The sequence below is a fragment of the Vicugna pacos genome, chromosome 4 (assembly GCF_048564905.1).
Source record: "Vicugna pacos chromosome 4, VicPac4, whole genome shotgun sequence".
Lineage (NCBI taxonomy): Eukaryota > Metazoa > Chordata > Mammalia > Artiodactyla > Camelidae > Vicugna > Vicugna pacos.
In genome coordinates this window covers 3763735-3774914 of record NC_132990.1, presented here as the reverse complement: position 1 = coordinate 3774914, position 11180 = coordinate 3763735, and the positions used below count along the sequence as shown (strand labels likewise).

Genomic DNA, 11180 nt, shown 5'->3' with positions numbered 1-11180 from the left:
CCAAAACAAAGCCCTCCTCCAACTCTGCAATCCGGTTCACCAGTTTTCTTTGAGCTTGAATGGGCAATGCTCCACCCCACTTCAAGACTTCTGCACTTGCCGTTGACATCCTTGGGATCTTAGCGTCACATCTTAGGGAAAGCCTTTCCAAGCTTCCTTATTAGGTCATGCCGCTTTGCTGTAGGATCATAGAGAAATCTGTGCCTTTCTTTCAGGGCACTTTTCTGCCTACAGACTATAAGATCCACGAAAATATGGAGCTAGTATCTCCTACAACGTAATGCCTGGCACGTAGTAAGTGATCACTCTATGGATGTTGAAGGCTCAATCAATATATAAACTTCAAAGAGAGTGGCCGATGATGTATGTGTACCAGCCCGAGAGAACACAAATTATGCCCGTGACCCACCCGCATGGCCCAGCAGCCTGGACCACAAGACTCTTCGCTCCTCCCAGTAGCTCCGCCCCTTGGTCCCCGCCCCTCCCTGCTGAGTCGTGGGGCGGGGCATAGAGGTCGCATGACGTGACAAGAGCTGGCCGCTGATTGGGTTTCTAGGCGTGCCGGCTACGAAACGGGGCGTGTCCGCGTGCGCTGATTGGCTGTCGGGCGGCGGCTGGGCGGGCTGCGGCGGTGGCGGCGGCGCGGGGGCGGGCGCTGGGAGGGACGGGACTGGGCAGGGCAGGGAGGGCAGAAGCTGCGGGTAGGATGGGTCCTCGCCGCCGGCTTCGCTGAGACTCGCTCGCGTGGGCTGCCCGCCGCGGGCCCGCAGTGGCCGCGGCGGCATGAAGGGCGCTCTGGGGAGTCCTGTGGCCGCGGCCGCCGCAGGCGCCGCGATGCAGGAGAGTTTTGGCTGCGTCGTGGCCAACCGCTTCCACCAGCTGCTGGACGACGAGTCGGACCCGTTCGACATCCTGCGCGAGGCCGAGCGCCGGCGCCAGCAGCAGCTGCAGCGCAAGAAGCGCGACGAGGCGGCGGCCGCGGCGGCCGGGGCCGGCAACCGAGGCGGCAGGAGCCCGGCTGGGGCCTCGGGCCACAGACCCGGCGCGGGCGGCGGCCGGAGGGAGTCCCAGAAGGAGCGCAAGAGCCTCCCGGCCCCCGGCGCGCAGCAGCCGGACAGCCCCGGGGGCGGCCCGCAGCCTCCCGGTAGGCGCGCCCCGCCCGGCACCGGGTGGGCGCGGTGGGCTGGAGGGGAAGGAGAACGGGGTCACGGAGGTCACCCCTCCTCAGCCGCCCCCACGACGTCCCACTGTGAGACTGGGGTCACTGGAGCTTGTTCCAGAAAGGGTAGGGGGCTCCGAGAAGAGTTGGCTGGAGTTGAGGGTCCCTGTGGCCGAGGAAGGTAGGAAGAGAGGACGGGGGTGGGGGTGTACGCCCCTTCTGGGCTGTCCCAGCCCCTCCTGGGGGCGAGGGAGTGAGCAGGCTTGGAGTAGGGGGCTTCAGAACCCTGGAATCCGAACCTTTACAAGTTGGGCAAAGTTGAGGGGCATTTCTGGGGTTGTGTGTGGGGGCGAACACTTGGGTCGCTGCCCCAGGGCTCTCAAATCTAGAACTAGCTGGGGGACCTTCTCCATCCTCCAGCCCGACCGCTGCAAGATTCGCGTCGGGAGACAAGAGAAGCGTGGTGGGAATGAGGGAGGGGAGCCCCTCTTAGGGAGGATGGAGGAGGGCGCACTCGGCCCCTGGCGGTGGTGGTGGTGGGGGGGTGGCGGCGAGAGCCGCCGGGGTGAGGGGCTGGGGCCTCTGTGATGGAGGGAAGGCCTGGGTGACCGCGGGGGCGGGCTGTGACGTCAGGGCCGCGAGCGGAATGCGGCGGGGGTGGACGCGGGGTCCCCGGCGCCTTCCAAGCCCTGTGCCTTCACTCATGCCCCTTACGGGAGCTTCCAGCAGCCACCCCGCAGCACAGCATGTAGTGATGATGGGTTGTGTGACTTGTCATTAACTCAGGCTTCTTTACGAAAAGGATTTTTCACCATTTCAACAAGAATATTAAAAGTTCGTTAATCCCTGCTTGTCCAGAACGGCCAGCGCAAAGCTTGGTGTACTGTCTGCATCCGGGGACGGAGGGTGCTTAAGAGCCGTTTCTCACCTGACCTGCATCAGTGGGATAGCCTCCAAGACTCCTCCTGTGTTCCCTGTTTTCCAAAAATAAGGCAGTGGTTCTCCCGGGAAAGAGTGTTAAGATGTATAAGTTCGACCACTCCAGCCGATGTTTGGCAGTGTATTCAGCTCGGCTTTGCTAGCTTGTTCCTTGCTTGATAAAAATTGTGCAGCCCAGTCCCGAGAGAGCAACTCCTGGTGTGAGTGTTGAGGCTTTGACTCCTGCAGCTAGGTAGTGTTTATCTTTATCTGTGATGAAAAGTTCAATTCAGCAGTATCATTTGAGAATCAGAAAATTAAGGCACTCTAAGAAAGAGAACTGAAAATTATTTTAAATGCTGTTGAATAGCCCCGGACTCCTTGGTAGACCAGTACGCTTATGAGCATATTTAAACGAGATTTGAGTTAATACTGTATATTTTGTATTATGTTCTGTTTTTCTCTTAAATGTATTTAGATAATTATCATAGTAAAAGAATTGAGGAAGGCTAAGCTTTATTTTTTTAGCAAATGAGATATATATTTTATCTTTTAGTGTGAAACGGAATTTACTTTTGTCAGTATTAACCTTTTTGCTATTTAACCTTTTTAGCCTTTTTTACTATTGAAAATGTCATGCATTTTTGTTATAAAATTTTTAAGCAATTCAGAAATGCATGAAGTAAAGTGAACATTCTGTGTTTTTCTTACTGTTAACACCTTGCATTGACATCCATAAATGCACTGAGCTGTATCTTTTTTTTCCCCTAAACTTAGATGATACAACCTGGGTTGCAGTTTGCATTAAGCATTATGATCTAGTACATTTATAACTTACTAAAGTAATAAACTTATAAACTTAGCATTGTAATCTAGTTTATAGTTGTTTTTTTTAATAACTTTTTTCTTGTCAATTGTTTATGATCCAAGAAATCTGGCTTTTGAGATCTATATTAAAGAACTTCAGTTAATTTTGTAGTTAGACTGGAAATTTCGTAATTAGAGTTCTTTTTCAAGTATGTGTTATTTCAGGAGCAATCAGCTCATTAGTTTACATTTATGTAGTTACCATAATAAATTTATCTGTATGAGTGTTAGAGTTCTGCTTGCTCAAGCTTTTGCAGCCCTTACTGATATGGACTGCATTTTTCTAACACTCAAAATTTTAAATTTTGTTAGAATATTATAAACAAAAGCTTAGCGTAGACAAGAATCAGAGTCAAAACAAGTCTGACATATAATGGAAACATTGATTAATCTCAAAAGGATGTGGAAATCATAGGATTCTCCCTTAGAAAGGGAGGTTTTTAATGTCCTTCAATATTTAACAATATACAAAGACCCTGGGGTGACACCTTGCTCAGAAAATTCATTCTTGAAGTCCTCAGAGGCTGTTTCAGCTTTGCTTTTCCTGCCCTTTCAGAACAATTCTCTGAGTCAAAGCTCAGCTTTATTTGGGAGAAATCTCACTGTAAATTGTATAGAATTCTGTCCCTTCATGAGGGCTTGGGGGTTAGGTCCGTGATCAGACTGCACATGCCAGCCTTTTGTTGGAAGGGGCTAGTGAAATTCAGCGTTTGCATTATCCACTTGGAGCTGCTGATTGAGCACAGAAAAACTACATTCAGTTGCATTCTTAATCTCTTAGTAGTAAGTTGTGGTGTCGGGGGAAACTGGACCCGTTATCTTTGTTTTTTGGGTTTTGGAAGGAAAATGAAATGTTTGCAGGGTATTGATAATTATCCTAATGAGTAGCCAGTCACATTTGATGGTTTTCAGTTTATACACAGAAGCTACAGAAGAAGCTTTAGAAATTTGAAACTGTATTAAAATAACTTCTTACATTGAGGGAAAGCTGTTGAAAAGTATTGTTACTGTTTTTGTACTTGCTGATGGCTGTTCCTGTCATGGCCTGTTACCATCTTCAACTCGTTAGATAATTAACTTTCATAATAACATTTTCTACCTCACATTTCAAATGCCTCTTCCATATTTGATCTTGTTAGTAATGTGTGTGCCCACGGATCTGGCATTGCATAGTCCTGGGCAACTGGGCTTAAGTGTCCGTCTCTGTTTTGTTTCTGCAGTTAAAGCATAATGCTCTGCTTATGATAACATCTTTCCTGTATCCTAAACATGTCACAAGCTCAGATGTGACTTCAGGATACAAATCAGATTTTAGCATTTCTAGGTTATGGGACTTGAACTTAAGATTGAACTTCGATCTGTTATGCAACTTTTCACATTTCAAAAAAATACTTCGTTAACTAATAAGTAATAAATGGCACCGTTTTGTGCTAGTGGTGTTGCAGACATGAGTTTTGCTTTAAAATGAGATCAGTAAGGTATTTGAACTATATTAATATCTACATATGCCCAGTTTATAAGGTTTAGGTAGAAAATATTAAGTAAGAAAGTAGGAAAGTACATGTAAACATAGATTCCTTGAGAGTTGTATGTATCTGGCCAAGTAGAAAGGAACAGAGCAGTGAAAAAAAATGCCCATTAATTCAAGTACATTTAATATTTTTATAGACATACAGCCAATGTGAACGATGACTTATACTGAGAAAAATCGAAGCTACTAAAATAAAACTTGTACATAATGTTTGAGATGGAGACCTGTTAAATGTACACAAAAGAAAAAACATGTTTTTTGGAAAATGACTTAAGAAGTGAAAAACTTATTCACAATATATTTACCAAATACTAGATGCCTTAAGATATAGACTCTGCTTAAAATTTTAAAGCATCCAAACTGAGAGGAATAAAGGAAGAGGACAGAGAAGACCAGAGTGGCCCCAGCCCCAACCTGGCTCAGTGCTGGCCCCTCTGTGCATGGGACATGCCCCTTAAAGTGCTGACCGGCCCTTGTGTGAGTTGGCAAATTACCAGCGTGGCCTCATATTTGAGAAGTGTGATCATAAATGTGTAAGTCCCATCAAAGACCAAGAAAATCCGTTTTTAAGTGAAAAAAGATACAACTGTACAAACTATTTAAAAATAAAAACATAATCAGCCAGTGATGAACTATAGTTGAGGTTATGAAAGTACACTCTGAAATACAGGATATTTAATTTCTGGATGGCACTTAGCTGCAGTGTCTTGATAAAGCCACTCTTGTGAAATGTGGTTGATTAAGTGTGTAAAATCTCCATCACTGTTGCAGTGTCATTGTGAGATACCTGTAATCGTAGGTTAGTCAGTATCATTTAATCTTATACTTTCTAGGACATAAGGGAAAGAGTATGATTCACTTGTAATGTCAGAGTTTTATTAAGGAGTAGTTGACTCGACTCTGGGCAGTAGTAGTACCAGCGACTTTTTTCTTCCCTGAACTTTTCCAAACTTCCCCGCATTTTCCTGTGACACTGATTTCTAGGAAAGTGAAAATGTGAAGTACCTGTGAATGTACCTGTGGCAGACCTCGTGTTCTAGCTCCCCGCTTTTGATTTTTCGCCGGCAGGCCAGAAGCGAACTCCCAGAAGAGGGGAGCAGCAAGGATGGAATGACAGCCGAGGGACGGAGGTGACACTTGACAGAGCCGAGCGGAGATCCTACAGGGAATATCGACCCTATGAGACCGAGAGGCAGGCGGACTTTACACCTGAGAAGTTTACAGATGAAAAGTAGGTACTGCAGACGTGGGCCAGGAGGGCGGGGGGAGCCAGAAGGATTCTCAGAGAACTACTAGCCTTTGTGACCTTTTTTGTGGTGCCAGACCTGGGACTGTTTGCCAATTTAAGTACCAAATCACGTGGCCTTAGGGAACACATGGAGGATCTTCTGCTTATCTTGGAGATGACCTTAAGTCCTGGTTCAGGACATGATTGATGAAAAATGGATTATTTATTGGTAACCATGAAGAGTACTCTTATAAACAAACTATACAGGAGTATATTAAACTGGTTAAATTTTCTTTTGAAGTTGGGGCCAGGGATGTAGTTATATTTTGATTTAGCATTGCTAATTTAGACGACTAATGAATTTAAATGTATGCCTAGCCCCACGTCAGGTCAATGGGTTATCATGATGAAATTTGACCAAAAAAACGTGTAGACTGTGTGACCCCCCAGCTTCTGGCTCCCATGCCTTCCCTGGAAAGTGCTCTGACCTGGGAGGTGGTCTCAGGCTGGTACAGTCTGACGCCACTTCTGAGGGGCTGTCATGCCCACCCATACACAGGAAGCAGTTCATAGTGTCTTATGCTTGGGCACTGACAAGATGGGTATTTGCTGCCCAAAGTTTTTAATTATTAAACCTACCTAACATTGGATTTAGATTAAACTGAAACAACTTGTGAATCATAACCAAAGGAAAACAAAGTTAAACCGGCTTAAAGGAGACTAGAACGGTGTACAGTTCAATGTCATGGGAGCCATTACTCCCAAAGTCTTTCAGCTTCTCGACTTCCAGTTCCACTTAGGAGTCTGGCTGCAAGTTTTAACCAAAACGATGGCTTTGTAAGACAGTGCTCTAGAGTCCATTAAAACTAACCGGAAAGGAAAAAAAAAATTCAGCAGAGAATCCCTCAGTCTGAGTGAGAGGGCTGAACAGGTGGAAGTTACACATTCAAAACGTAGAGATGCTGATATGTGCTCGGCTGGGACACTGCGCTGTGCACCAGAAACTGACACATTGTAACTGACTATGCCTCAGTTATTAAAAAAAAACCCAGATGAGGTGTATCTGCCACCATATTAGAGGATTGATGGTTAGAGAAAGGCTGAATTCTGCTTTTTGTGGGGGCAAGGGGTGTGATTTCTTCAAATTTGCTATGTAATAGCTGTAGTCTGCTTGCTTACAGAAGGGCTTCTAGGTCAGAGCTGCTTGTTTTGGAAAGCATTTGTGTATTTTTTTCCGCACTTCAGGGATTTATTCTGTGGGAAAAAGGAAATTATAGCTCAAAAGCACAAACCTGTGTTTCCAGCTTTTTAAGTAGCAAAATTATGAGTGTTTAGAAAGGATAAGATAGGTCTTTATATGTTGAGATGAAAAAAATGGCTGTGAAGTGATGCATATTTCAGATTTACAGAGAGTTACAAGAATTACATAGAGAATTCCCATACACACTCAAGATTCCCCAAATGACACTTTAACACGTTTGCTGTATCATAGCTTTCCCTTCCTTTCTCCTTTTCTTTCTCCTCCTTTCTCTCTCTCTCACACACACATTTCTTTTCTTTGTCATTTGAGAATAAAGTGCAGCAATGTCCCTTTATCCCTAAATACTTTAAATGTATGTCCTGAAAACATGGTACAATTATCAAATTCATAAACACTGATGCAATAGTATCATCTAGTTCTCTAAATTTTGTAGTCTACTGGCTACTGAGATTTTACCACTTGTCCTAATAACATCCTTTTAGCAAAAGAAAAAAAAAATTCCTGGTTCAGGAGCCAGTTTAGGAATGTGCATTGCTCTCAGTCTTCTTTAATTGGAAACGGCTCTTCAGTCCTGTATTTTTTATGGATTCGACATTTCTGAAGAACATGGACCAGTTATTTTGTAGAACAGCCCAGAATTTGAGTTTGCCTACTGTTTCCTCATGGAACAAGGTTACGCACTCTGGCAGGAGGACCGCAGAAGTGACGTCTTGTTTACTTTCACGGAAATTTGAAAACATTTTTTGATAAGTCATGTGCTGTCAGAAAAGATATTTTCCCTCTTTTTTTTAAAAAAAATACTCTTCTATTAATAAAGATCCGTAAGATATTTAATAAAAATAATTTATAGTCAAAGTTAGTCAATTTGGAAAATGCGTAAAACTGTAAGGATTAAAACCACCTCTCTTACCATCTGAGATGATTTCTCTTAACACTTAGCATATTGTCTCCCTTTCTTTTTTATACATAGGTATGCTTAGATGTTAAAATGTTAATACATATACACTGAGAACTGTATATTTCTTCTCCACTTGACAAGCAGAAGTCAGTAACGTCATTAACAATGTTTGGTAGGCGTTTCTCATGGTTCTGTTGTGATCTATGTTTGGAGTATTACAATGTAATTATTCCATTAGTGTTGGACCTCTGCTCAGCTTCCAGTTTTTTGGTTTATGAAGGATACCCAACGAACAGCTTTTTATATGTGTAGGAACTTTCCTAAACGGAGTTCTTGAAGTGGGAATCCCAGTTAGGGTCATAAAGCACTGGTTCTTAGCTGGATGTTGTGTATCCAAATCCGGGACCCAGTTTGTACTTCAGTGCAAGGTTGGATGGGTACGTGTAGTGTGAAAACAAACAAAAATTGGGGTGTGTGGGGCAATTGTTGCTACATAGTGACAGATCACTGTCCTAGTAACCTGTGAGATTACTTGAGTATGATAAAGTTTCATCTTTGCTTATTTAGTAGTGAAAAATGGTATCAACCTGTATTTCTATGATACCAGTACATGCTTATTGGACAGAATTACGGAATCTTGATCATTTTAACAGACTAATCCCGGCCTCTCAATTTATGGATGAAGAAACACCCAGAGTTTTAGCGACATGGAAGTTTTTTTTTTTTCCCACTAAAGCAGAACACACGTTTTCACATGGAAGCAGTGGGATAAATGGTAACTGTCCGTGTGGCTCAGGTGCGCAGAGCTGTCACTTGCTGCGTACGCTCTCGGAGTGCAACTACTGTTGTTAGTGCCATCGGAATTTTCTTTAGGCTCCAAATGATGAACTTAAGTGAACTCTTAGAACAGTGACTATTAGGAAATTAGTCTGCCTCTTTCTGGATACAGTTTGGCTTTTTCTTTGGCTGTTTCTGCAGTTTAGTGCTGGTCATTTAAAGTCAGTTCCAGTTTTGAAAGAATCACTTACTCAGACGTTTAGTTTTTTTTTTTTTCCTTCCTCATAAGAAAACATTTCAAAAAATTGCAGTAAAATATACATAACATGAAATTTACCGTTTTAACCACTTCTAAGTGTACAGTGCAGGGCATCAAGTACGTTAATTGTTTTGCAGCCATCTCTACCATCTGTCTCCAGATCGTTTCATCCAAACTGTACCCGTGAAACATTTAACTCCCCATTCCTCCCTCCATGAACTTCATGCCTTTTACCTGTAAGACAGGTCAGGCACTCACCTGACTTGGCTGGACTGTTGTAAGCACGTGGATTGTAAGTATGTGAAGCTGGATGGGATACTCGGCCCAGGACAATACCGTTTTCCTTCCTTTTGTTTTTACGTCACAGTAAAGCTTCCTCAGTGGAATACAGGACTCCTCAATGCTCACCAAGTGACGAAAAAGGATATATTTCATAAGAAGAGGATTATAAAGAAGGAATTGAGAATATACGTAATTGGGTTTTGGGGTGGGAGTATCTATGAAATAAAGAAAAGTGGTTTAACAGATTAAAATACACAGGGCAGTGTTTAGGTTTCAATTACCATTCTATTTCCAATGAATTTGTTACTTTGTCAGTATCTGATTTAGATTTCATGTCAGTTTAGACCCGATTTTGACTGTTGGCAGTGTTTTCCCTGTATGTTTTTGTGCTTCATTTCCTCTCAGTTTTTAGGTAAACTTCTTTTCTGGCTCTGGTTAACTTCCTGGTTAAGAATTCCCTGTTGTTTTCTCATTGGTCACTGTTTTAGAACTCTACTTTAGATATTTACTGTAATGTGGAATCAGATTTTACAGTGGTCTCTGTTTAAAAATTTGGTTTCGGTCTGGGGAGGTGGGAGACAGAAAAGCCAACTTGGAGAATTGATTTAGGATGCTGTTCCTTATAAGAGAGTGACATAAAGTTAGTAATTGGTGCTTCTGTATTTTTTTTATCTTTTCGACTAGGGAGAATTGTGAGTTTTGTGTCTTTTTACCCATGATCATACAGTAGCTTTTTTTTTTTAAGAGTAGCTTTTTTCTTTTTCTTTTTTTTTTTGATTTTATTGAGTTATAGTCAGTTTACAATGTTGTGTCAAATTCCAGTGTAGAGCACAATTTTTCAGTTATACATGAATATACATACATTCATTGTCACATTCTCTTTCGCTGTGAGCCACCACAAGATTCTGTATATATTTCCCTGTGCTACACAGTACAATCTTGTTTATCTATTCCATACAGTAGCTTTTTAATGTAACATTTTCAGCCACACAGGTAGACTGGAGCACACTTCTGGTTCTGGTTTCTGAGCCACGAATGTCACTAGCTTTCAGCAAGTAATTTGTTGTCGCTTTAAATGTGTCTGAAAGCCTTGACAAATTAAAATATATAATTTACCTTATTAAACTAGGGATTAACGATGAAAAAGATGAGGCCCTTCCAGCAGGAGCTTTGAGTTTGGTGGAGGAGGGGCAGGTGCTCATAAAAACTGACCATGACCTGATGGCAGCAGAGATGAGCGTGGGGAGAGGCGGGCAGTCAGGCCCTGGATCCAGCGGGTGTGGCAGGGAAGGAGAGAGGAGTGGAGAAAAGGCAGATTTTTGGTCTGGACACTCTTGTGTTGAGTTAGGGACCATAGGAGCAGGGGGTCAGGGTTGGTCATGTATCTACAGGGCAGGGGGTACAGAGGGGGGACATCCAGGAAGTAACTGACTTTGTGGCCTGGAATCAGAGAGCGCCCGAATGAGACACAGGGGCTCATGAATGAGGGTCACATAGGGTGAGTGCAGAGACAGGACGATGTGTGCAGGAGATGGAGCGGCGGGAATGCTGGTGCACTGAAGGGCACACAGGTGGGTACACAGGAGAAAGGGTGTACAAGACATGCTCCATGAAAAGGGCAAGATGCAGACACTTTCCCTTTGTGTGACTCAGCAAGCGTCTGCCTCTGAGAAGTGGAATTTGGTGGCCAAGAAGCAAGAATACCACCTTGTGAATGTTTGGGTATTACCTATTTCAAAAATAATTTTTTGAGAGCAGGCAGGGAAGGAGAAGCCAAAAAGGGAAGAGGAAATTTTAGCGTCGGCAGTGTCAAATGATGCATAGGGGTCGGATGACATAGACACAAAAATTGCTATTGGATTTAACAACAAAGAAGCCATCTTCAACTGTCTTCCTCATCTGTGGGCAACAGTAGTGATTAAATGACTGTGCATGAAGGGTTCAGAACGGTGCCAGACATAGTGCGTGCTCAGTAAAATTTATTATTCAAGCCACATCGT

At 43.5% G+C, this 11180-nt stretch overlaps 1 protein-coding gene across 1 annotated transcript in view; it reads left to right on the top strand.

Moving 5' to 3' along the window:
- The first annotated feature begins 676 nt into the window (after nt 1–676).
- HABP4 (hyaluronan binding protein 4) overlaps nt 677–11180 on the top strand; it is a 36113-nt gene continuing 25609 nt past the window's right edge. Inside the window, exons 1-2 of the mRNA XM_072959146.1 lie at nt 677–1144; nt 5544–5706. Of these exons, the coding sequence (XP_072815247.1) occupies nt 784–1144; nt 5544–5706 (524 nt within the window). The 5' untranslated portion in view covers nt 677–783. The remainder of the gene's footprint in view (nt 1145–5543; nt 5707–11180) is intronic.